The 22,848-nt window shown below is 53.9% G+C and overlaps 1 protein-coding gene across 2 annotated transcripts; it reads right to left on the bottom strand.

Moving 5' to 3' along the window:
• Window positions 1-4,495: 4,495 nt before the first annotated feature.
• Window positions 4,496-18,041, bottom strand: CHRM1 (cholinergic receptor muscarinic 1). 2 transcript variants are annotated; one of them, XM_025355566.1, is made up of 2 exons: window positions 17,387-18,041; window positions 4,496-7,018 (listed from the first exon to the last, which is right to left on the bottom strand). In XM_025355566.1, exon 2 carries the CDS (start codon window positions 6,938-6,940, stop codon window positions 5,558-5,560), a length of 1,383 nt encoding a protein of 460 aa, XP_025211351.1. In that variant the 5' UTR covers window positions 6,941-7,018; window positions 17,387-18,041; the 3' UTR covers window positions 4,496-5,557. The 2 variants fall into 2 exon arrangements, with proteins under 2 accessions (XP_025211351.1, XP_025211352.1); XM_025355567.1 differs by having other exon boundaries at window positions 18,007-18,030.
• Window positions 18,042-22,848: the final 4,807 nt, after the last annotated feature.

Below are 22,848 nucleotides of genomic sequence, written 5' to 3'. Positions count from 1 at the left end.
TTGTATTTTTTTAGTAGAGACGGGGTTTCACCGTGTTAGTCAGGATGGTCTCGATCTCCTGACCTCGTGATCCGCCCGCCTCGGCCTCCCAAAGTGCTGGGATTACAGGCTTGAGCCACCACGCCCGGCCTTCTCTCTGGCTCTTGAAGAAAGTATATAAATTTCCCAGGTGAAGTAGGAAAAGACTATTCCAAGCAAAGGAACGGAAAGGAATAAAACCATGAAGAAGAAAGCTGAGGACCTGTGTGAGGACCAGGAGAATTCCAGAGGCTGGGACTGAGGTCTGTGGGGGGAGGCGTCACGGAAGAGGCTGAAGAATTAAGTAGGGCTGAATGGGAAGGCTTTTGAAGGCTAAGGAGCTTGCATTTTTATTTTAAGCGATTGGCTAGCTGGAAGCAAGGAGTTGAAAGCATCAGATCTGTGTTTTGGCAAAATCACTTTGGCTAGAGCATGGAGAATGGATGGGAGTGGGACCAATTAAGGCAGGGTTGGCCGACTATGTCTGGGAGGCCTGTTTTTGTACCAGTCATTAGCTAAGAATGGATTTTGCTTTTTTTAAAAAACGGAGTTTCCCTCTGTTGCCCAGGGTGGAGTGCAGTGGCGTGATTTCGGCTCACTGCCACCTCCACCTCCCTGGTTCAAGCAATTCCCCTGCCTCAGCCTCCCAAATAGCTGGGATGACAGGTGCACACCACCACACCTGGTGAATTTTTTAATTTTTATTTTGAGTAGAGATTGGGTTTTACCATGTTGGCCAGACTGGTCTCGAACTCCTCACCTTAGGCAATTTGCCCACCTTGGCCTCCCAAAGTGCTGGGATTATAGGCGTGAGCCACCACGCCTGGCCTGAATTTTGCATTTTTAAAAGGCTGAAAAGTAAACAAAAATAGTATTTGTGACACAAGAAAAATTATATGAAATTCAAATCTCAGTGATATTCAAAGAAAATATTTTTGGAACACAGCCATGCTCATTTAAGTATGTATTGTCTATGGCTGCTTTTGACTGCATCAGCAGAGTGGAATAGTAGTGACAGAGACTGTGTAATATTGGAGTACCTACATAATATTCTTGATTCTGTCTAAAACTAAAATATTTGCTATCTGGCCCTTTACAGAAAAAATTTGCTAATCCCTGAATTAAGGGATTGTTTTGGCACTTCAGGCAAGAAGCCTGGACTAGTTTAGAGGCAGTCGGGATGCAGAAAACTGGATGAATTTGGGAACTATTCAGGAGATAGGCTGAGCACAGGGAGTAAAAGAGAGGAGTCTGGGATGACTCCCAGCTTTCTGGTTTGAGCAACTGTGTGAATGGTGGTGCTAGCCAGGCCAAGAATATCAAGAGAGAAAGTGAAACTCAAGGGCAGGGGAAGGACAGGGGCTCACAGTGAAGAGTGAGAACCATTTTCAGGCCCATTTTGTGTGACAGTCTGATTTGTGGGGTTATCCAGTTTGTGTGTGTTACCAAAGATGCTAACAACAACGATGTCAGAAGCAATAACCTCAAGCCCCCTCAAGCCCATTAGAGCGCGAGGCTGGTGTAGGGCACCTGGGCATTCAGAAGACTTTTGTGCTCTAAAGGTGAGCGGGTACTTGTCTAAATTTCCAGTTGGGTCAGCATGAGTCCTGTGAAATCCCAGCCAGTGTCCTAAGAATAAAACCAAGGATTCCAGAGGCCTGGGGCCGTGGGGGATTAGGAGAAGATGGAGCTGTTCCTAGATGCCAAGCCCCCTACCTTCTATCTCGTTGTTGGTGAATTTGGTATACTGGCCAGAGAGGTAGGGCCTGTCTCTGCAAGTTTATAGTGGTATCCAAGGAAGCTGATTCTTCTGGGGTCTGATGTACCTGCTGATACTTGGGGGCAGGGACTGGGGTGGCCAAAACCACCTACTCCATCTTGTCCTGTGGTCTTGTTATCTGAGGAGCAGGCCCAGGCGGGTTCCAAGAGCCGTGTTTTGGCAGAGCTATTCCTGTGATTGCCAGCAGATGGCGCTAAAGCAATACGGTGGGAGTGGAAGGAAGGTGGCGCAGAAGGAGAGAGGATCCTAACTTCTCAGGGCTGGAGAAGGGGCCGGTAGCAGTGGGGGGAAGACAGCATTCACAAAACCGCTTCATTCTTTCCCTATTTCCAGCTCAGGCGCGTAGTCGCCCTTGTTTCTGGGGCCAAGAAGGACTCTCAGAACGGGGTAGTGGTGGAGTGTTTGGGGTGGACTGTTGCCATGTCCAGCCACCCTCTCTTTGGGCTTATCCCGTTTCCCCAATTCTGTGGCAGCTGGGCCTGCGGGAATCTTGCTTCAGAGGACTGAGGGCACAGACCCCATCTCCGGGAAGCCTTCCTGGAATGCACACACCCTCTCCCGCTGAAACTTGTTCCCCCAAACTCCTTTAACCAAGCCATGACGGGGCTTAAGTTTCTTCTCCTTGGACTGGGGGCATGGGCTTTTCAAAGCTCAGGCTGGAGATGTAGCATCAGAGCTGGGTCTGAAACTAGTCCTGGTTTCTGGCATTTACCGGCTAACAGCCCTGTCCCGTGGTAACACTGATCATAGAGCCATTGAGGGCATTTCCCTCCAGTCTTTCTCATCCTCCGAACTCTTCTGCAAAGGGCTTGTTTCCATTTCAGAGATGAAGACATTGAAAAGAGACATGTCTCAGGTTGTTCAGTGAGGGACATGGCAGGTCAGACCTGCATCTGGGACAAGGGACAAGTGTGAACTGCTAGCCCCATTCCTGATGTGAATACCGGATTTGACCCCCTCCTCTTCTGGTCTTCAGTAGAGACCAGGTTAATCTGACCCCAAAGTTCCTGTTCTCCCAGCACTGCTCAGCTTGCTCAGTCCCTCTGCCTCCCAGGACCTCAGTTTCAACACCTTTAACACAGGGCAGGACATTCAGCCTTAAAGGGGCCTTAGGGCTGTGAGGGAGCAGTGGTAAGGGAGGGGCCCTCTTATGATCTTGAACTCACAACCCAGTAAGCTGTGCTAGTGGGAAGGGGATATGGGGTTTGGATCCTAGGGTCATTCTCACAGTGCTGTAGTTCTTGGCTAGCCTATCCTGTTTAGATCTTCACTGGATACCATTTCCCATCGTGTTGGAAGCTTTCTTCCAAAGGCTCCTGGGAGTCCCAACAGCTACAAGCGGGCTGCATCCCCACTCCTCCCTCTGCAAGGGCTTAGCTCCACCCAGGCCTCATCCCTCTAGGCCAACGATTCTCAAACTTTACCCTGCATCACAACACCTAGAGGGCTTGTTAAAAACAGGTGGGGGGTTCCACAGAGTTTCTGATTTAGTGAATCTAGGGGGACCCTGAGAATTCTCATAGCTAACAAGTTCCCAGGTGATACTGAGGCTACTGATCAGAACCACTGTGAAATGAAAGATTGACTCAGCAGGTCTGGATGATCCGAACCCTGCACATTTGCACATTTCAAAGAAAGGTTTGGCCTTGCCTGGTTCCTGGAAGATAACACTAAACCCTTGGGATATCCTGCCTGGTAAGTGTTTTTGCTTACCTTTGCTCCTTGGGCCACATGGTATCAGTTTAACTTCTGGAAGGGCTGGAGACTAAGTAAGGTCAGCCATGTGGGTGGTCAACCATGCTTACATGACCAGCCTCCAGTAAGAACACTGGACACCAAAGCTCTGCTGAGCTTTCTTGGTTGGCAGTACTTCATTTTGTTGTCATACATCATTGCTTGGAAGACTGGGCACAGTCTGCACGACTCCACTGGGAGAGGACAGCTGGAAGTTTGTATCTGGTCTCTCCTCGTCTCTGCTCTGTGCACCTTTTGCTGTTGCTGTTTTATGCTCTGTGTTCTTTCACTGTAATAAACTGTGAGGATAATAGCTTTGCTGAGTTCTATGCATCGTTCTAGCAAATCACTGAACCCAGTGACGGTCTTGGAAACCACTACTCCGGACGATGGGATTAACCTCTCTAGAATTCCTTTGCGTTGGGCTTTGGGGACCCTTCACCAAAGAAGTGCCTTGTAACCTGACCTGAGGGTCCTCCTCAGGGAGTGTTTTGGCCCAAATACTTTAGGTCTCTCATCTACTCACGGAAGAGTCCAGAGGTCAGGAGGCTATGAATTGCCTGGAAGTCTGGGTGTTACTTTGTGGGGTAACCCTGAACAATCCTCCTGGATCTCTGGGCCTTATCTCCTCATGTGTAAGTGGGGGTTTGGAAGAGTTCTGTTCTCCCTGGGTATGGCAGAGCCAATAGAGAATATGCAGGGATGTGGGCCGGGGTGGTTTATTTCACCTAGCTGCCTCACTTTCAGAGGTCAAGTCTGCCTTTTATAGCCCCACTCACCTGAGCCAGGGACTCCGTGGTGCCGGGGTCCCCCAGGCTTTAGTAGATCCAACCATGCAGTGCTGTCCCTCCTAGAACCACTTTCAGGGCCACGGCCCACATTCCAAAGTACTTGGGCCCTCCCTGCCCCATCCAGCCCTGGCCTGAGACCAAGGCCTTGAGCCAACACAGGGAGGAAGGCACCTTAGTGCCCGCTGGTTATGTGGCTTTATTCACAGACTCAGCACTTGCTGAGGATGAAGGAAAGAACATTTGGGGCCAGGCTGGGCCTGGAGATCCGGGTGGCTGGGAGGCCATGCACGGGTTGGATTGGGGAGCTCACAGGAGAGAACCTGCTGGCTGGGCCAGGCCTGTGTGGGGCAGGGCCGGAGGCAGGCAGCATGCGGGAGGCCTGGCTACATCTGCATGGAGCAGATCCTCCAGGTGGTGGCTGTGAGCCAGGAGGGAGGGACTGAGGCTTCTCTGGGGCAGGGGTATGGATGTGGGGCTGGAGAGCAGACACACTTGACTCCCACTCCCAGGAAAATGATACTGTAGGACAGTCAGCACACCTGGCTCCCGGCCCTGTTGCTGCCTTGGGACTTGATGTGTGACTAGCCAAGCCGGACCCCTCCAGTGTCATTATCTTCTTGATGTTTGGACATTTGCCTTGGAGTTGACCCACCTAGGGACCCTCTGGGGACATATGTCGGGGGTCTGGACAATCCTGGAGAGTATGCCTAGGGCCCAGGTGGCCGGGCTCTGCCTATGAAGTGAGGGGATCCCCAGGTCGGGTTCCCCAGCTCCCTGTAGTCAGGCTTTTCTCCCAGTGGCCGGTTCAGTTCCTGACTGTGCCCCCCACGGCGCACCATCTCACACCACAATCCGGGCGGCCGCTGGGCCAAGGAATACTTAATGTTAAGCCTTCTTTCTCCTGGCCCGCCCTGCTGGCTCCTGACTTCCTGCCTAAAGGCAAACAAGGAGTCCAAAGCCCGGATCCTCCTCCCGGGCCTTCTTCCTGGTGAAGAGCCCATTCTCACTCAGCAGGGAACAGAAAAACCAGTTCCCCAGGTTTCCCTCCCTGCCTGGGAATAGCGAAGTCTGGAAAGTTGGCAGGGTCTCTCTGGGCTGCCCAGGAAGGTGACCCAGGGGCCTGGGAAGCCAGGTGAGGCCTGAGCAGGGCCCTGGGGCTGAGGATGCAGCCCCTGCCCACTTCCCACCGGCCTCTCCTGGGGACTGGGGTAGAGGGATGCAGGAGAGGGGACCATCAGCATTGGCGGGACGGGGTGCGGTGCACGGAGCCAGGGCGCTTGGGGATCTTGCGCCAGCGTCTCTTGTCCCAGCGGCAAAGCAGCAGCAGGCGAAAGGTGTCCCGGAAGGCTTTGTTGCAGAGCGCATAGCACATGGGGTTGATGGTGCTGTTGACGTAGCACAGCCAGTAGCCCAGCTCCCACAGGGTCTCGGGAACACAGTCCTTGCAGAAGGTGGACACCAGCACCATGATGTTGTACGGTGTCCAGGTGAGGATGAAGGCCAGGAGGATGGCACTCAGGGTCCGAGCCGCCTTCTTCTCCTTGACCAGTGAGAAGGTCTTCCGCTTGGCCAGCTGTTCCTTCCCACGGGGCTTCTGGCCCTTGCCAGCTCGATCACGCCCTTTCTTAGTCGGCCTCTTCACTGTATTTGGGGAGCTCCGGGGGGGCTGCTTGGTGGGAGCCTGTGCCTCGGGGTCCACCATTGGCATCTTGATCACCACTTCGGAGCCAGGCTCCTCTCCCTCAGAGGATGTGAGGGACTCCATGGAGCCTTCATCCTCTTCCTCGTCTTCCTTCCAGCTGTAGGCCTGCAGCAGCCTGGGGGCCCGGCAGCAGCGACAGCAACGGCCTGGAGGAGTCTCTGGTGAACCCTCAGCCCCTGGCTGAGACCTCTCTGAGCTGCTGCTGCTGCCACCCCCTTTGCCTGGCGTCTCGGAGCCCTGAAGGGCTGCCAGCTCCCGTGCTCGGTTCTCTGTCTCCCGGTAGATGCGCCAGTAGAGCGTGCACATGACTGTGACAGGGAGGTAGAAGGCAGCCATGGCTGTGCCAAAGGTGATGATGGGCTGGGAGAGGAACTGGATGTAGCACTGCCCAGCCAGCACTGTCCGCTCCCCTACCAGGTACTGCCAGAAGAGGATGGCTGGGGCCCAGAGGACAAAGGAAACCAGCCAGGCCAGGCCGATCATCAGGGCTGCCCGGCGGGGTGTGCGCTTGGCGCGGTAGCTCAGGGGCCGAGTCACGGAGAAGTAGCGGTCAAAACTGATGAGCAGCAGATTCATGACGGAAGCATTGCTGGCCACATAGTCCAGGGCCAGCCAGAGGTCGCAAGCCAGTGTGCCCAGAGCCCAGTGGCCCATGAGCAGGTACGTGGTATAGAGGTTCATGGAGAAGGTACCGATGATGAGGTCAGCACAGGCCAGGCTCAGCAGGAAGTAGTTATTGACTGTCTTGAGCTCCGTGTTGACCTTGAAGGAGATGAGTACCAGCAGGTTGCCTGTCACTGTGGCTAGCGACAGGAGGCCCGTGGTGATCCCAATGAAGGCCACTTGCCAGGGACCCTTTCCTGGTGCCAGGACGGTGATGTTGGGGCTGACAGCAGGTGGGGCTGAGGTGTTCATGGTGGCTAGGCGGGGCTGGGGTTGGAGAGCCCCTTCTTCCGGGCACGCTACAGGGCTTCCTCAGAGGAAAGTCATCACCTGAAAAGAGAGGACGTGGGCTTTGGTTGGGCCACTGGACATTTCTGATAGCCCTTATTGGAAGATGCTGGGGATGTAATTCCTGCCCTTGCATAGCTTCAGAGCAGATAGCATCGCCCTCCCTTACTGATGCCCACTCATGGTCATTTATCATGCACTTTCCCAGCCATAAGTGGATTTGCCAGCAGTGTGGAGTGGCTTTGGGATCCAGGGATTTGAATCTTCATTCCAGTTTTACCATTCAGACTCTGGGCCTCAATTTTCTCACTGGGAAATTACCGCAAATTCCTGTCTTACATAACTCGGGTGGCAGGAGTTGGGAAACTCACTTTGTGTACAGTTCTGCCAAATTCTCAAAGCATTTCACTCAACTTTATTAAAGCCCTCACTTACTGGGTAGTCACTGCATGCCAGACACAGTGCTAGCCACCTAAACGAATTATCTAACTTAACTATTGTACATCTCTAGGAGAAAGGGCTCTTATTACGCCCATCTCGCTGTGAGGCAACTGTGGCTCTGAGCAGCTGCAAGGCTTGGCCGTGGTGACAGAGATAGTATGATAGAACCCACAAGAACAGAAATGTGTCCTAAAAGAGGAAAAAAAGAAAAGAACCCATTCTCACCCTCCCTGGGTATGTGGTGCTCTAGTGGGATTCTTCTACTAATAAGGAGAGATGGGAAGAAAAGGGAGCTCCTGAGAAGATAAACAGAGATGGGAACAGAGGGGCCTTAGGGGTGTGTGCATGTGTATATTTTTTTCTGCACGTTTTTCTGTGCATGTGGGTTTACATATGTATGTAGTGGGTGGTTTTGGGGGCTGAATTGAATTCTCTATGAGGGCAGCAGGGAAAATTGTGCTGGACTCAGACACTCACTTGGCAGTAAGAAGGTCTGGGGCAGGCCGGCATGGTGGCTCACGCCTGTAATCCCAGCACTTTGGGAGGCCAAGGCAGCCAGCTCATGAGGTCAGGAGATCGAGACCATCCTGGCTCACATGGTGAAACCCCATCTCTACTAAAAATGCAAAAAATTAGCTGGGCACGGTGGCGGGTGTCTGTAGTCCCAGCTACTCAGGAGGCTGAGGCAGGAGAATCGCTTGAACCCAGGAGGCGGAGGTTGCAGTGAGTCGAGATTGCGCCACTGCACTCCAGCCTGGGCAACAGAACGAGACTCCGTCTCAGGAAAACAAAAACAAAAACAAAAAAAACCCACCACCAACAACAATAAAAGAAGGTCTGGGGCAGAAGCAGGAAGCAGGAATGAGGGCCTCAGCTCCTAGCTCAGGGGGCTCTGGTCCCATATGGGGTGTGGGAGGCTTCCCTCCCTCTCCTGGCTCTGTTCCTGGGCCCCAGCTAAGTGGGGGGAAGCAAGGGGAATGGGAAGATCCCCCAGACTTTTCTTGGATCTGGAATCTGGTCCAGGTACTAAGGCTGGGTAAAGAGAAAGGCCACGGCCCTTAACAACCTGCTGGCTGGGCAGGAGGTCCCCACAGCCACAGTGAAGCCAGATGGAAGGGTGAGGGTCCAGGCAGCTCAGCCAGGGGCTTTGCGGCCGTGTGATTTGGTGGGTCCCTTCCTGTTCTGCCTCAGGTGTCCATCTGTCCATTGAAGAGATTGATGGTCCCCTGACCCTCAGCTGTGACTTTCAGGGGCTATACTGTTGGGAAAATTCCAAGGGAGAGATGTTGGGCAAGGGTCCACTGAGCCTCAGTGTTCCTTGGGCACCTGGCTTGTGACAGGCTGCTGTGATAGGTGACCTGGGTGGTTTGTGGCTGAGGCCATCTCCATGGCTTGCCGTGAACCCTCAGTGTGCGCAAGTCACTTTCAGCGTGGCGAGTTCAGTGGGGGACAGAATGAGCAAGGACTGTGGCTGGCAGTGTGTGCTTGTGTGTCTGGGACAGTTTGCACATGAGGGGGCATGTGCAACCTGGACTCCGGAGCCAGACTGTCTGGATATGAATCCAGTCTATCTTGTTCACTGGATGTGTGATTATTGCTAGTGATAGAACTTCCATATGCCTAGGTTTCCTCAGTTGAAAAATGGGATTAATACCCATTAGCAAGACCATTACCTCTTTTCAGGTGATAAGGATTAAATGAATCAATGCATGTAAAGTGCTTAGAATGGCCCTGGCACATGGCACACAGTAGGTCTCCTTTAATTCTCAGGATATGTAGTGATGAGGGTGCTAGGCTGCCTAGAAAGATCTACTTCTTGACCGGGCATGGTGGCTCACGCCTGTAATCCCGGCACTTTGGGAGGCTGAGGTGGGTGGATCACCTGAGGTCAGGAGTTCGATACCAGCCTGGCCAACATAGTGAAACTCTGTCCCTACTAAAAATACAAAATTAGCCAGGCGTGGTGGTACATGGCTGTAATCCCAGCTACTCTGGAAACTCAGGCAGGAGAATCGCTTGAACCTAGGACGCGGAGGTTGCGGTGAGCCAAGATTGTGCCGTTGCACTCCAGCCTGGGCAACAAGAGTGAAACTCCGTCTCAAAAAAAAAAAAAAAGAAATGTCTGATACTATGACAACAGCAACTAGTAATAATAACGCTCATTGTTGTTATTCAGTGCCCCTTGAGTGCCAGTTGCTGCTAAACGGTTTATATGCATAATCTCATTTAATCTTTTTTTTTTCTCTCTCTCTCTTTTTTTTTTTTCTTATTTTTTGAGATGGAGTCTCGCTCTGTCACCCAGGCTGGAGTGCAGTGGCACAATCTTGGCTTACTGCAAGCTCCACCTCCCGGGTTCACGCCATTCTCCTGCCTCAGCCTCCCGAGTAGCTGGGACTACAGATGCCCGCCACGGGCCCGGCTAATGTTTTGTATATTTAGTAGAGACGGGGTTTCACCGTGTTAGCCAGGATGGTCTCGATCTCCTGACCTTGTGATCTGCCCGCCTTGGCCTCCTAAAGTGCTGGGATTACAGGCGTGAGCCACTGCACCCAGTCAATCTCATTTAATCTTAACAGGAGCCTATGATCAAGGGATTGCTGTTGTCTCCATTTTTTTTTTTTTTTTTTTTTTTTTTTTGAGATGGAGTCTCACTCTGTCACACAGGCTGGAGTGCAGTGGTGCGATCTCGGCTCACTTCAGCTATTGTCTCCATTTTATAGATAAGGAAGCTGAGGCTGAGAAAAGCAAGAGAATTTGTAAGAGATCATGCAAGGAAGGTAGGAACTAGGATTTGAGCCCAAGCAGTTTGTTCCAATGAAACTTCATTTACAAGAACTGAAGGCCAGCCTGGGGATCATAGTTTGCTAATTTGAATTCTAAAAATATTACATTAAAATATGATTTGTCTTGATTACTGAGTTTTGCCGTACCCTTTCCCTTAAACAAAGTCAGCCATTGGGCTGGAGGCTGGGATTAGGCTGGCGCTCTCCCCAGTGAGGCCACTGGTAAACACTACCCTTGAGAATTTGAGAATTTGTGCAATTTTTGTCACTGTCATCTTCTGAGCTCAGTGCTACTTAATGCCCATTGCTCACAGGGAGCAGCTGAGGCCCAGAGAAAAGGGAGTAGAAGGCATTGTCTAGTCCAAGGTCTCCTGGCTCCTAGACTGGGTACTGCCCCCCAAGCCATACCCTCCTGGTAGTTTGGATCAGCTCTGTAGCTCTGGGCCCTGGACAAAGACCTGCAAAGGCTGAGTTAGACAAGAGGAAGTCGCCAGCCTGAGAGGCTGCACCCTGCCCTGCTGCAGAGGCCTCTCATCTGCCTGGGCATGGTGCAGCCTTTAAAGCTTGACTCCTTAGGCCTGGCGTGGTGGCTCATGCCTGTAATCCTAGCACTTTGGGAGGTTGAGGCAGATGGATCACATAAGCTCAGGAGTTCGAGACCAGCCTCAGCAACTTGGTGAAACCCTGTCTCTACTAAAAATATAAAAATCAGCCGGGCACGATGGCAGGTACCTGTGGTCCCAGCTACTTGGGAGGCTGAGGCAGGAGGATCACTTGAGCCCAGGAGGCAGAGGTTGCAGTAAGCCGCGATCATGCCACTGCACTCCAGCCTGGGTGCCAGAGTGAGACCCCGTCTCAAAAAAAAAAAAAGCCTGACTCCTTATACCTCAGCAGGCTAGGACTAGGACTAGGGTAAGGTGAAAATCAGGCACTTGCCTCCAATGCAGAATGTAAGGGATGCCCCAAAACTTAGTAATCAAGAAAATATTTTAATGTAATGTTTACAAAAATGGAAGTTTAATGCAAAAAAAATCCAAGATGAACAACATGTTAAATAAAGACAGGGTCTACCCTGTACTTGCATAACCCTTTCTCACTCACCTCACCCTAATCCTGACCTTGGTTCCAATAAAACTTTATTTACAAAAACAGCCAGCCAGCCTGTGGGCTGGAATTTGTTATTTGATTTAAAAAAATATTATTATAATATTATTTCTCTTGATTAGTGAGTATTTTTATGTCTCCTTCTTACATTTTGCTCCGAGGCGAGTGCCTTGCTTGATTCACCCTAGTGCTGGCCTTGTAGTTCCCAGTCTTGGGTTTGAAGCTCGGCGCTGAGCCTTCCTTGCTGTGTGACCATCAGCAACCAGTCAATCTTTCATTCCTCTGCTGCCCTCATCCCCAGCTGTGAGGATGATACCGTTCAGAGTGCCTGGCACTGAAACAGACACTCAGTTAAAAAGTTAAAGCCTTGGCCGGGCGCGGTGGCTCAAGCCTGTAATCCCAGCACTTTGGGAGGCCGAGACGGGCGGATCACGAGGTCAGGAGATCGAGACCATCCTGGCTAACACGGTGAAACCCCGTCTCTACTAAAAATTACAAAAAACTAGCCGGGCGAGGTGGCGGGTGCCTGTAGTCCCAGCTACTCGGGAGGCTGAGGCAGGAGAATGGCGTGAACCCGGGAGGCGGAGCTTGCAGTGAGCCGAGATCCGGCCACTGCACTCCAGCCTGGGTGACAGAGCAAGACTCCGTCTCAAAAAAAAAAAAAAAAAAAAAAAAAGTTAAAGCCTTATTGTTATTCTTTTTTTTTTTTTTTTTTTTTTTTTGAGATGAACTCTCACTCTATCACCCAGGCTGGAGTGCAGTGATATGATTTCAGCTCACTGCAACCTCTGCCTTCTGGATTCAAGCAGTCCTCCTGTCTCAGCCTCCCGAGTAGCTGGGATCATAGGCTCCTGCCACCACACTCAGCTAATTTTTGTATTTTTAGGAGAGGCAGGATTTCACCATGTTGTCCAGGTTGGTCTCAAACTCCTGATGTCAAGTGATCCGCCCGCCTCAGCCTCCTAAAGTGCTGGGATTATAGGCATGAGCCACTGTGCCCAGGCCTGTTATTATCCTCCACTCCTTCTCCTGATCCAATGCCCAGCTTCTTCCCACCATGCCCCTTCCCCTCCAGATCCCAGGCACGCCTCTGCTCTGGTTCCCAGTTTGCTCGTTTGTAATGGAGGAGTTGGACAAGCCTGGTGTCTGGGGAGATTTTACAGAGTACAGAAACCAACATCTCAAGGTGCCGAACAGAAAGAACCCAGGTCCCTGAGGCAAGGCTGAAGGCTCACTTACATTATCTCACTTGGGGCTGGAAATGACATCAACTCAGGGTGGGAACACGGTGCTCATCGCAAGGCTAGCTATAACTTTGGTGAATTAAAAAATGCTTTCAGAACAGGGGGCGTGTGAGAAGAAGTAACTCAAGGAGTCCCTGGAGGTGAGGACCTCTCTTAGAGGGGTCCTTGGAGGTGAAGAAGCCGGCAGTCCCTTGCCTTGATGTCTGGAAATCCCTTCCAAATCTTCCATTTTAATAGTCATATTGCTAACCACCATAATTAATGCCTCCTGGATGGCAGGTACTTAATATATATTCTTTCCCTTAACCACAGGACACCTCAGTGACATCCCATGGGGTGCTCTATCTTTATATTATGGATAAGGGCATTGAGGCTCAGGGTGCAAAGTAGATTTCTGCTGGTCCCACAGAAGTGGTGGAGGTGGGATTCTGACCCACACCTGTGGGCTCCAACCCTGTGTCCTTTCCGCCTCGGCAAAACCCCTCTGGCCCACCTATGCCGGATGAGGGCTAAGGCCTCTCTCCTGGGACAGGTGGCAGGAAGAGAAGTCACCAGAGGTTTCAGAGAATTGGAACCTGATTCTTGCCACCATCTAGATCTTCTGCCCCCTATGATGCAGCCCAGGAACAGACCCATCAATGAATGACTGCCTTTCCTCTCTTGGACAGAGAAAGAGCTCAGGAGAAGGTTCCTGGAGATGTGCTCTAGTCCCTTCTGTGTGACCTTGTCCAAGTCTCCTTAACTGTCGATGTGGGGCGGTCTTCTACCTGTCCAAGGCTCCTGTGGGATCAGTGAGACGGTGACTGTGAAAGAACCTGGTGTCCCATGATTGTGGCAGATTCCCCTGGGGAGACCAGCCCTAGGCTGAGGGTTAGGGTGCGGGGTTCAGTGGTAGCTCTAGAATCTCTAAAAAGGAGGGACTCAGGTCAGCCAGCTGGTTGAAAACGGGGCTTGAAGCTGCATTTGCAGGTCACGTCCTGTGAAGGCATCCATGGGGGCTGGGGCTCATGTATGCAGTGAGTTTGTCAATGGGGATTGCAGTGGGCAGCAGGAAGACCCCTGAGGCAGTCCTTGGCACTGCCTCTGCCTAGCTGCAAGCTCTTGTCTTGCTATGTGACCTTGGGTAAAAGACCGTCCTGACCTGGTGGCCCTTTGGTGGGATGGGGTGAACTCCTAGGATGAGTGTTTGTGTGTGAGGGTATATGCATTGGTGAGCAGGCTGGGAATGGTGGAGGTGGGCCCATAGCTTTGTGTGATGGGTAGGGACTCATCCTCACAGGGTGTTTCGCCTGGAGTTCAGGAAGACAGTGAGAAAGCAGGGAGGAGCTTCTCTCTAGGACTGTGGTCTCCTGATGAAAGCTGTTAGAAGCCTTTAATAATATTACTAATACTCCTTACACATAAATAGCAGCAAAGAAAAATTACTAATATTATAGTAACTGGTATTTACTGGCTGCATACTATATGCCAGACATGGCTTTAAGCATTATATACATAACCATTATAAACTCGATCTACTCTACCTGTTACAACTCCTCGTGAAGTAGGTCCTGTTATCCCAGTTTGCAAAAGGCCTAACCTGAGGCATTATGACCTGAAGGACCTTACAGCTTATCAGCGATGCAACCAGGATTTGGATCCAGGCCGTCTGCCTCCGAGACCAACCTCTCCAACCCTACTCCTGCTCTTGAGAGGTTGGGGGTGTTCGCCAGCCTCCTTGCCCGCCTCAGCTAGCTTACTCAAGCCCTGCTTTGAATCAGTTAACGATGAGCAATTGGTCCTCCTTTCAGAATCTGGCCTCCTTGTGTGCGCGGCAGTGTCTGTCGTATATCCGTGTGATGTGTGATGACAGCGCTGTGGGAAGAGGGTGGGTCTGCTGAAGCCCTTTAAAGGGCAGGGTAGGGGATGTGTCTGTCTCATTCAGTGCTTTATCCCAGGGCTTGGCACATAGTAGTTGCTCAGTAAATACCTGTGGAATAAATGTACGTGTGTGTACTCAACTTCAGACCCTGGAGCCTGAAGGTGAGCCTGTGGGGGTCAGGACCAGGTCCAGAGCATGGTCCAGAGGTCCCTCTTCTCCCTCGAGCTCCCACATCTCATCTGCCAGGTCCTTGCACCCCTGAGTGAGGCCCTGCCTGGCTGGAGAGCATAGGAGAAAAATAGCCAAGAGCATCCTTGTCTGTAAAATGGACCAAGGAAACTCTGCCTCACCCGGCTGCAGGGAAGCTAAGTGAGGTGACAGGACAGACATGGACGTGCCAAGGCATTTGTCACTGGGGAGAGGAAAATGTTAGCCTGGGCTCAAAGGGTTAAGGGATGAGGTCAGAGCCTTTATTACAGCAGGCCAGACTGTTGACTGCCAGCGCCCAGGACCAATCCCTAGGGGCTGGGGATCTGGCTCGTGAGAGGAACTGGGAGGGGAGGGGACCACTGGGGGAGGCAGGGAAAGAGAAATGGGGAGAGGGATTCCTGAACACCAGGCTTTTCTGAACTTACCACTGGCCAAGGAGTACGGAAGGGGAGGGAGAGAATGAGGGATGCTGGGGAAGAGATTTAGGAGGGAGGAGCGGAGCCATCTTGTGATTTTGGGCCTGGAAGCTGGTAGAGTCCTGGTTAGGGAGACGGGATAATATTGGGGAGTGGAAGGTATGTGGAGGGGGCTGTGGGGTTGGGCACCTGAGGCCTCACATATGCAATGAGGAGGGCGCTCCTTCTGGCTAGGTCTACTCACTGGTCCCTTCTGCTAGGGCCTGACCCCAGAAGCCAGCCCAGATGGGGCAGCTCTCCCCTCAGGGTTAACTTTTCTTTGACGGCAGCTCTTGACCCATTAAGGTGCACAAAACTTCCACCCCTGATGCCTGGCTTTGGGAATGAGGGAGTAAACAGATAGAATTGATCACATTTTCAAGGCTCAACAGTTGCCATTGGGAGGGCCAACCAGCCTTGTGGAGGGCAGCAGTCATCAGTTAAATGCTACATAAAACCCACCACTTAGCTGGAAGAGGAGCATGAGCCCTAGAATCACTGCCAAATTTGCTCACCCATGATGGATCTTAAGCAGTTGCCTGACTTTGGCCAGACCATGCCAGAGCGTGGGCATGAGCAGCTGGACCCTAGACCTCACTCTGCCAGTGTGGCATCAGAGATGCTGGGTCCCTCATCCTCCTCTCCGCAAGCCCCCTGCTCCTGGCTCCTTGCACTCCCCTCCTCATTTCCTTTCTTCTCTCTCCCTCCCTCCTCCATCCTTGTAGGCATCACCATGGCACCACAGCAGAGCAGAAACCCAGTGCAATTCACCCACCTCTCCCCGCCTGCTGGGAGCCCAAGCTTCTGCGTCTCAGAGCTTACTGCGCCCCCTGCTCTCCCACCCCATCTTCCTGCTCATGGAGGCGGCAGCGCAGCGTTGTGCTGAGGATGCGGAGCCCAAGCCCCAACTGGATCCCTACATATCTCTTCTCCGACGATGAGCATGTCCCTTTCCCTTTCTCAGCCTCAGTATCTCCATACAACAAAAGCCTCCTTTCTAGGTCTGATATGACCTCTAACCTCTGGTTAGCCCCTTCTTGACACTTTGGACTCCTCATTACACTTCAGAATCCAGTTCTCAGAACTCCAGCCGCCAGCTGTCAGCTGCGAGCCAAGACTCACATCTTCTGCAGCCCATTTCACTACCTCCTTCCTTTTCATATCTCAGCAGTGATAGTGACTTCAGCTTGCCAGGTGGCTAAGGTCAGAGGGCAGAGAACTCTCATCTGACAGCCCAGTGAACAGCTGATTACCCCAAGAAAGGAGACGTCTGGCCACCAGAGACTGCCCGACTCCTTCTAGCCAGTTGGGCAGAGGTCCTGGGTCAGTCTGGGTGGAGCTGCAGGTGTGTTTTGTGCAAAGAGGTGAACCCGTCTCCACTGGCTCTGTAACCTCTAAGCTGCACATGTCTGGATGACCTAGTGAGAGCTGACGACCCCCTCTCCAGCTGGCCTGCCCAGGAGCTGACAGCTGTACAAGAATCAGAGTTCATGGCCCCTAGCCCATCCCTACATTGTGCAGTCTGCGGGCACTGGGGTGAGTAGCTGGCATGGGTGCCCATTGGTATCCATGCATTGACTGGATATAGGACTGAGATCCACCCTGCGGGAACCCAAGATACTAGAAATATAAGGAGGGTCCTCTGGGCCCCTGCGCACGTCAGGGGCCACGTTCCCTGGCCAGTGTGACCATTCGAGTGCCCATTTGTCCCCAAAGAGCCCTGGGGCTCTTTGCCTGGTCTGCTGGCTTCTGGCCCGACACCCACCTTGGCTTCCAGCTTCTCTGTCTGGCCAGCAGACTGATTCAGTCCATCTCGGGGGAGCTGAGGTGGACGGGGGTGGTGGGTTTCAGGGTGTCCTGAGGGAGGAGAGGAGGAGGTTCTGGGACTGGCACCCCCATCAAGATGGGGGTCAACCTCCCACAGGATGCTGGTGGCAAGGGCTGCTTCCTGGCCCCTTGCCCTTCCCACTCTGCCCCTAGGGTGCTGGGGGCTCTGCCTCTACCAGGCAGCCTAATCCATTCTGGGCCTCAGGTCCAGTTTCCTGAGGGGGGTCTCCATCTCCTCTGCCAGCTGAAGCCCAGAAAAACATCAGATATATCCACTCAAAGCCAGGAGGCCGAGTGTTTGGAGCAGCCAGTGTTCAATGCTACAGAGCCCCCTTGCCCTCTAGACCCCTGCCTGGCCTCCTCCTATCTCTGGGAGTCCATCCCTATTTCCATCTCATTCTGGTCCCTGCCCTCCCCCGCTCCCCAGTACCCTCCTACCCTCTACCTCAGAGCAGCCCCTCCCAAGCCCTCTCAAATGTACTCACCATGGGGCTGAAGAGGGGTCTGTAGGGTCCTCAGCCCCACTGCCTCCCTGGGGGCCGGCGGCGTCTCCAGGGACCCAAACACCTGGCTCCCGGGGGGAGCTGCGCCCTGTGCTGGCAGCGGGAGAGGCACAGCCAGTGATTGGCATGTCCCACCCCCTGGCACGCCAGCCTTAGGGGGGAGGGAGAAAGGGAAAGAGAGGGAGGGAGGAAAGGGAGAAAACGAAGGGAGGGGAGCTGGAGGGAAGCCTCAGGCAGCGTCTGGGGTTGGACTAGGTTCTGGAGTGTGCCCCCCTCCTTCACCAGGGCACCCAATTTGAGACCCAAGAGGGAGGAGGAAGGACATGAGGAAGGCGAGCCCAGGAAGGCTAAAAGTCCAGGACGGGAGAGAAGGCGGATACAGGGAGACAAACACCCACACCCACTGCACAGACCCAGCGGCACACACACCCTCACAAAGGCACACTGTTTCCTTGGACTCCTTCCCCCACCCAACCTTAGAGCCCCCAACCCATGTGCACCATGCCCTAACACACTTGTCCCGGTATTCACATGCCTGCTTCCCTCACACACACGCCCTCCCCCCTGCACATGCCCACGCGCCCACCCACCCAACTACACACCCTGCTCTTCCTCCCTGCTGCGAGAGAGCTAGATTCCTTCTGTTTGGAAATGACACATTGGGCCTCACGTGAGAGGCTCCAACTTGGAACAGACCCAGAGGGCTGGCGCACCCGCCCGGGGGGCTGAGCGAACGTGCCCGCGTGCTGGGCTATGCATAGCCCGTTGTGAGGTTATATGGGTGTCTGCTTTTCGGGGATGAGTAGAGGGCCAGGTGCCTGCCCCATGTGTGGCTGAGTGCCCTGCATATATGTGTCCCTGTGTCCTCATGTCATCATGTAGCCTGTGTAAATGCAGGTGTGACCCTGTCAGTCTGGAGGCAGGATGCATGTGCACACGTGTGTCTGTATCTGATGTGTGGCTGAGTGTTGCCCAACTGTGGAACTTGCTAATTCTGACAAGTGAGGCAGCCTCTACCTGCCTGCTCCACCCCAAGCTTCCACTTGGAAGACAGACAGGCAGACAGACAGCTCTCCTCCCAGCTTGTCAAACTCTGTCTCCCCTGACTCCCACTCAGGGCTCACAGGTGTGTACCTGGGAGGAGATGAGTCCTCCTCCCCATCTCCCTCAGCCCTACTGGGTGAGGCCAGCATCCCTCCCTGCCAGGCTGGTTTGGACTTCTGTGTTGAGCTTCCTCAGAGATAGAACCCCTGGGGGCCATTTGCCATAGAGATGTGGGTCCTGCACCGCCTCCGTTTGGCCCTAGAGACTTCCCAGGGAGCTTACTGGGGAGGAGAGTTGGAGGCTGCAGGGACTGCCTGCTGGGGCTGCTGTGTTCTTTGCCCCACTGGGCTGTGTCAAAGTCCTGGCTTGAGAGGCAGGAAGGAATGGGAGCATCAGTTATCCCCATTTTGTAGGTGAGAAATCTGAAAAGCAGAGGTATGATTAGCATGTGGTGGGCAGGTGTTTGGACTTGGGTCCCTTGGCTCTAAGCGCAGGGCTCTGGAGTCTGGGGCAGGGGTTTCCCCTACTCATTCCCACACGGAGCGCCCCCTCCCCCCAACAACCCCGCCAATGCTAGTGCCTGAGGGTAACCTGGGGCTTTCTCACCCAGGAGCCCAGTTGGCCAATGGAGCCAAGTGGAGCTGAAACTGGAGTTCCTGGGATTTGGTCAGCTGCTACTGGTGGGCACACGTGACAGGTACATGTGGGGGCATCTGTGCTTCTCAAAGTCAGCTGGGGTTCCAGCAGGCACCCAGTCCTCCTCCCTGCTGAAGTCAAGCAGACGCTGCAGCTTGGACAGAAATCTAAGTGAGCATCCCCCTTCATCCCAGGGTCACCCAGCTGGTCAGGGTTGGGTCAGAACTTGACCAGTCCCTACCCTTGGGCGCGGACTCGGGATGCCCCCTGCTGGGCTGCCCTGGATTTGCGGCTGCGGCTTGGGCTGCGCGGTGGGGCTGCGTGTACTTGTGCGCGTACACGTGGCTGAGTGTGGGGGTGTTAGGCCTCCACACACAACATCCATTTCCGAATCTGAATCAGGCACCCTCTTTGCCACCTCCCCCCAATCTCCTTGGTCTCCCTTTTCTCTTCTCCCACCGCCTCTGCACACGTCCCTTTAGAAATAAAAACACTTATTTTGTGGGCGGGCGGGGAGGGTGTCCAGCTTTCCCCTGCCTCCTCCTGAGTGCCCCCCTCTGTCCCACGCGGCTTCCTTCTGAAGTCTGTGCAGTCGCGGATGCAAGGGGATGACGCCCCCCCCCACCACCCCCACCACTGTATCACTCTTCTGACTTCCCCGCGCAGACTTGGCTAGTCACCCTTATCAGATGGGGAAACTGAGGCAGGAGGAGAGAAGAGAGGTAGGACCCGGAGAAGCGCTCCCGCCCGGCTCGCTCACCACCCCCGCACTCGCGCCCGATTTAGCCGCAGGGAGGCTGGGAACATTGTCTTTATTTTAAGCCGCCGAGTGCGGCACGAACGCGGCTGCTAGCGACAAAGGGCTTCTTGAAGCGGCTGCAGGCGGCGCACGTGGGGCTTTGGCCCCGCCCCCGCGCGACCCCCTCCAGTTCTCCCCCATCTCTGGCTGGGTGGGGTGGGGGCTGACTCTCGGGTCTCGGCTCCTGCTGGTTGTTATTTTTGGTCGCCTGGTAGAGAATTCACTCCTCTGTGCCACGGAGGGAACGTGGAGTCGCCCTTGCGCGGCTCGGCCCCAGTCTCGGCCCCCTTACTGTGCAGGAGGAGAGTGCCCTGGGTGCGGATTCAGCTTGGCCTTTTTCTAGTTGAAGCGGCCTGAGCAAGCTAGGCCCCTCTCTAGGTCTCAGTTTCTTTCTTTTTTTCTCAGTTTCTTCATCAATGACAAGAAGGGTAGAAATACCTCCCCGACCAGGTTGTTTGACGGGTTAGTTGAGCTTCTGCAGGTAAAACGTGGCACGTGCGTCTGCAGAGAGTGAAAGCCATCATTGTGGTTTTTTTTTTTTTTTTTTTTTTTTTGATACACGGTTTCGGTCTCTTGCCCAAGCTGGAGTGCAGTGGTGCGATCAGAGTTCACTGTAATTGCTTCCCGGGCTCAAGCGATCCTCCCACCGCAGCCCTATCCCCTCACCCACTCCGAGTAGCTGGGACTACAGGCGCTCGCCACCCCACCGGCATTATTATTTTTTTAATTTTTTATTGACGGGGTTTCACCATGTTGGCCAGGCTGGTCTTGAACTCCTGAGCTTAAGTGATCCTCCCGCCCCCGCCCCGCTCGGCCTCCCAAAGTGCTTGGATTACTGAGTCACCGCGCCCGGCTGTTATTATTTATAACACTTATTGAGCATTTACTATGTGTCAGAAACTGCTAAGTGCTCTGCATTTTTTTATGAGACAGGGTCTCTGTCACCCAAACTGGGGTGCAGTGGCGTGATCTAGGCTTTCCAGCAACCTCCGCCTCCCAGGCTCAAGCGATTCTCCCGAGTAGCTGGCATTACAGGCGAGCGCCACTACCGCCCAGCTAATTTTTGTATTCTTAGTAGAGACAGGGTTTCGCTATATTGGCCAGGCGGATCTCGAACTCCTGACCTCAAATGATCCACCCACCTTGGCCTCCCAAAGTGCTGGGTTTACAGGCGTGAGCCACCGCATCCGGCCGGCCTCTATCTTTTTTTTTTTTTTTTCTTCTTTTTGAGACGGCGTCTCGCTTTGTCGCCCAGCCTGGGGTGCAGTGGCGCGATCTCGGCTCACTGCAAGCTCCGCCTCCTGGGTTCAAGCGATTCTCCCGCCTCAGCCTTCCGAGTAGCTGGGACCACAGGCGCATGCCACCACTCCCGGCTAATTTTCTGTATTTTTAGTAGAGACGGGGTTTCACCTTGTTAGCCAGGATACTCTTGATATGCTGACCTCGTGATCCACCCGCCTCGGCCTCCTAAAGTGCTGGGATTACAGGCGTGAGCCACAGCGCCCGGCCTATATTCTTTAACTTACTTTCACAACTCTATGAGGGAGGTTCCATTATTCCCATTTTACAGATGAGTAGATTTGCAAGCGGCTTGGGTCCCTGTGGTTTCATGGAGGTTGCGGTCAGTGCGCCTGGAGCCATCCTGGGGCTTAGCATCGGTTGCAGTTCCGGGGACGGCAGGGACTGTGGGACAGCATTTTTAAGATTCCCAGGGTCCGAAAAGGCTGCAGGTGGGTGGAGGAAGGAAGTGAGCAGGCTGCGGGAGTGCGCTGCAGACCTGGAGTGTAAGTCTTCGCCCTCGGTTTTAATCGGTGTCAGAAACTCAAACCCAGCTAAAAGTGCTACTTTTACCGTGCTGCTTCCTCTGTCCTCGAGCATGCATTCTGAGTCCGGGTGGGAGGCAGCGGGTCGACCTGAGGGCGCCCCCTCCTCGCGCCTTCACCTTCAACGGCTTTAGGCCCTCAACTTCCTCTCTCCCCCGCACCCCTTCCTGCCAGGACTCGAGGAGACACTAATTCCCAGATGAAAAGCAAGAAACTGAAATCCAGGGCGGGGCTGCGGATAGAGCAGGCCCAGCAAGGGGCCACCAGAGTCCCCGCCGTCCGAGGTGAGAACGGACGCGGCCACAACAAAGGCATCTTATTGGGACAGGAAATCGGGATTTCCCGAGTCCTCTTTCGAAGTTGAGGCCTTGTAGACTCTCACCTTTCCTGCCCGGCTACGTGCTGGGCGCCGGAGGGCAGGGGGAGTGCGGAGAAGCAGCTCCACTCTACCGCCCCAAGTCTTGCCGGCAGTTCCCGAAGAAAAGGTTGGTTTGGGGCGGTCGCGAAAGCGGCGCCTTGCGTGTTTTCCTGTCCTTCCCGGGTCCTTATGGCCCGGCCGGAGACTCCGCTGAGTTGACTGGGCGCCCAGGGTCCTGCCAGGGATAGTGAATGCTGGGACCTGAGATAATGCAACGTGGCGTTTCGGACTTCCCGCTGGACCTGGCCGTGGAGAGGAACTGCGTTCCCACAGGGCATCCCTAAGCGTCCTCTGTCCCCACCTATGAGGACACGACCTGGAAGTCCAGGCCACTGGCTGCCGCCTTGGAATTGGACGTGCCGTGTATTTGCAGCCCCGACGGAGGAAGCAGGCACCTTCCACCGCACTATGGAAGCTCGCGCCACTCGCTGCTCGCTGCTAGAAACACCTGATTCACGGCGTCGACCCTGCTTCGCTGGGTCTGCGGACATTGGGCTCCCCAGCTTTCCGCCACAGGGTGTACGCGCCCGGGCCCAGGCGAGTGTAGGTCCCACGTGAAACTGCTGGAGCTCCGAGGAGCTTCGAACCGGAATTTGGGGTCAGAGCAGGTCCAGGTCTCAAGACAACCCCTAACTCTGTACAGTGGAATCCGCTCGTCCAGGGTCGTGACCCGGGTGAGGCAGTGCAGATTTCAGGATCCCCTGCTCCCAGCCCGGCGAAGTTT

The sequence above is a fragment of the Theropithecus gelada genome, chromosome 14 (assembly GCF_003255815.1).
Source record: "Theropithecus gelada isolate Dixy chromosome 14, Tgel_1.0, whole genome shotgun sequence".
In the NCBI taxonomy this organism is placed as follows: Eukaryota; Metazoa; Chordata; class Mammalia; order Primates; family Cercopithecidae; genus Theropithecus; species Theropithecus gelada.
Note: the sequence above shows the minus strand (reverse complement) of the source record. Positions and strands in the feature narration are given on the sequence as shown.

What these genes read in the sequence shown, in the direction of transcription:
- CHRM1 (XM_025355566.1), bottom strand. Translation starts at nt 6,940, where the DNA reads ATGAACACCTCAGCCCCACCTGCTGTCAGCCCCAACATCACCGTCCTG.